Source organism: Penaeus vannamei, chromosome 15, assembly GCF_042767895.1.
Source record: "Penaeus vannamei isolate JL-2024 chromosome 15, ASM4276789v1, whole genome shotgun sequence".
Taxonomy (NCBI): domain Eukaryota; kingdom Metazoa; phylum Arthropoda; class Malacostraca; order Decapoda; family Penaeidae; genus Penaeus; species Penaeus vannamei.
The window spans coordinates 5250949-5253448 of record NC_091563.1 but is presented as its reverse complement, the minus strand read 5'-3'; the positions used below and the strand labels follow the sequence as shown (position 1 = coordinate 5253448).

At 50.3% G+C, this 2500-nt stretch overlaps 1 protein-coding gene across 4 annotated transcripts in view; it reads right to left on the bottom strand.

Moving 5' to 3' along the window:
• The window catches only part of Rilpl (Rab interacting lysosomal protein like), a 241400-nt gene that overhangs the window by 35504 nt on the left and 203396 nt on the right, over nucleotides 1-2500 (bottom strand). For all 4 annotated transcript variants that reach the window (XM_070130385.1, XM_070130386.1, XM_070130387.1 and 1 more), the window contains exons 3-5: nucleotides 2044-2165; nucleotides 1730-1933; nucleotides 572-744 (exon numbers count right to left, since the gene is read on the bottom strand). In XM_070130385.1, the coding sequence (XP_069986486.1) occupies nucleotides 572-744; nucleotides 1730-1933; nucleotides 2044-2165 (499 nt within the window). The remainder of the gene's footprint in view (nucleotides 1-571; nucleotides 745-1729; nucleotides 1934-2043; nucleotides 2166-2500) is intronic.

The window sequence follows — 2500 nt, the reverse complement described above, 5'->3', positions numbered from 1 at the left end:
ACTTGTACAGTAAGGCACTATAAAAATCAGCATCATCTAGCTTTATCACATCCTCAAACAACAACCTAAATTAGCAGTACATTGTGGCACAATCATGTGTTAGTTCTTGTGCTATCCTTCGCTTGTCTAACTTGGTCCCCATCTTATTGCATCTAGCATAATTTCATAAAACAACCCAGGAACACCCTGGACCACGAGGTCAAAAAAACACATTATATACTGAAGCCTAGAATAATAGCTACCATAGGAAAAATCTCTGTCTTAAACAGACAACCTCTAGCTGGCTTTGTATGACAGGAGTGCATTAAGGAATGTGAAGTCCTCTCTGGAATCCTGGTTTTCTTTGGAAGTCTTGGAAGCAGCTAGATCTCTAATGCTAATATTCAGCTGTGGTTTTCCCCGAAAGGGCAAGCACTACAAATCCTGGTCCATCCTAATGCACTGTTATGGCCTATGGGTCACTGCCAGGCATGCAAGGATCAGCCGGGCAACAAACAAGGTCAGCTGAATCAGAGTCACTATGGCACACATGTTGCATGCAGAATGAAAAAGACTTTCGCGCATTACGTACTGTCGCTCTTCCTTGGGCCTGTACATTTCCAATTCATCTTCGAGATCAGACACACGAGCTTTCAGTTCATTGCGCTCGTAGAGAATCTCTTTAAGCTCAGTCATTGTGAAACGAGGTCGGTTGGGGTCATCCCGGTCAAATACCAACTTGTTGGTCAGGTCCAGGCTATCACTCTGAAAAAGTATTGAAAGATCATTTCAAATTCTGGTTGTGTCTTTACAAAAGCTGATATGTCAGCACCCTATTATATTGGAGAAAATGTAAATATTGCAATACGGAATCATTTATCCTTATCATAAGAAATACAGTTAAGCTGGATGGGAGAAGGAAGAGGAGAAGAAGGAGAAGGAGGAGGAGGAGGAGGAGGAGGAGGAGGAGGAGGAGGAGGAGGAGGAGGAGGAGGAGGAGGAGGAGGAGGTGGAGGAGGAGGAGGAGGAGGAGGAGGAGGAGAAGGAGGAGCAGGAGGATGAGGAGGAGAAGTAGGAGGATGAGGAGGAGAAGTAGGAGGAGGAGGAGGAGGAGGAGAAAGAAGAAGAGAAGGAAGAGGGGGAGAAGGAGGAAGAGGAGGAGGAGGAAAAGGAGGAGGAGGAGGAGGTGGAGGAAGAAGAGGAGGAGGAGGAGAAGCAAAAGGAGGAGGAAGAGGAGGAGGTGGAAGGATATTAAGAGAGGAAGAGAAGGAGGAGGAAGGATATCAAGAGAGGAAGAGGAGGAGGAGCAGGAAGGATATTAAGAGATGAAGAAGAGGAGGGGGAGAAGGAGGATGGGGAGGAGGAAGAGGAGGAGGCAGAAGAAGAGAGGAGGAGGAAAAGGGGGAATAGGAGGAAGAGGGGGAATACGAAGGAAGAGGGGGAATTGGAGGAAGAGGGGGAATAGGAGGAAGAGGGGGAATAGGAGGAAGAGGGGGAATAGGAGGAAGAGGGGGAATAGGAGGAAGAGGGGGAATAGGAGGAAGAGGAGGAATAGGAGGAGGACCAGAAGGGGGAGGGGGGAGGAGGAAAAGGAGAAACAGGGGGAGGAGGAAAAGGAGAAACAGGAGGAGGAGGAGGAGGAGGAGGAGGAGGAGGAACAGGAGGGGGGCGAGGAGGACGAGGAGAAAGAAGAAAACGTGAAGATCGAAAGGGCAGGCAAACTCGCACAGCCAACGAGCCGGGCACTCACACTGGAGCTGGCCAGGTCCTCGTTCTCCTTCTGCGCAAGCCCCAGTCGCTGCCGAAGCACGTTGACAGCACGCGTTTCCTCCTGCAGCGCCGCCTGCAGCTCGGCGCGCTCGTCGATCAGGGACCGCATCTGGCTGCCGTAGGTCCTCTGGCGGCGCCGCAGTTCTCTGTTCACATGGTTAACCTTTTCCAGCTGCGACTTCAGCTGCAACAGCATAGCGCATGGGTCAGCAAACACAGGTACACCACATGCTTAGAAATGACATACACACATACACATATACAACGTCCAGTACGAAGAAGAAAAACACTTACGTTGTCCAGCTCTGTTGCTTTTAAATGGCATTCCTTCTCTGTCTTGTGCATCTGTTCCCGCTGCGCCTCGATGACCTCCTGCAGCCGTGTCACCACTTTGAGGTCAACCTCAGGTGTCGAACCTGGAAGAAAGGTAGAACGAGGTCACCTTATGCATAGGAAGGGAAGGGATGGTAGGGGGAGGGAGAGAGATAGAGAGAGAGAAAACGGGGGATACGAAAAGAGAAGAGAAGAGACGAAAAGAGAAAAGGAGAGATGATGCAAAGAGAAGAAAAGAGGAGACAAGAGGTGGGGAGGCGAAGAGAGACAAGAAGAGAAGAGAGTGTAAAGGGTGAAAGAAGAGAGTGAATGGAGAGAGAGAGATAAAGGTGGGGAGGGGGGAGGCGAGGAGAGATGGGAACTGTGGAGAGGAGAGAAAGGGAAGAGCGAGGTGGGGGAAAGGGAGGGAAGGAGGGAG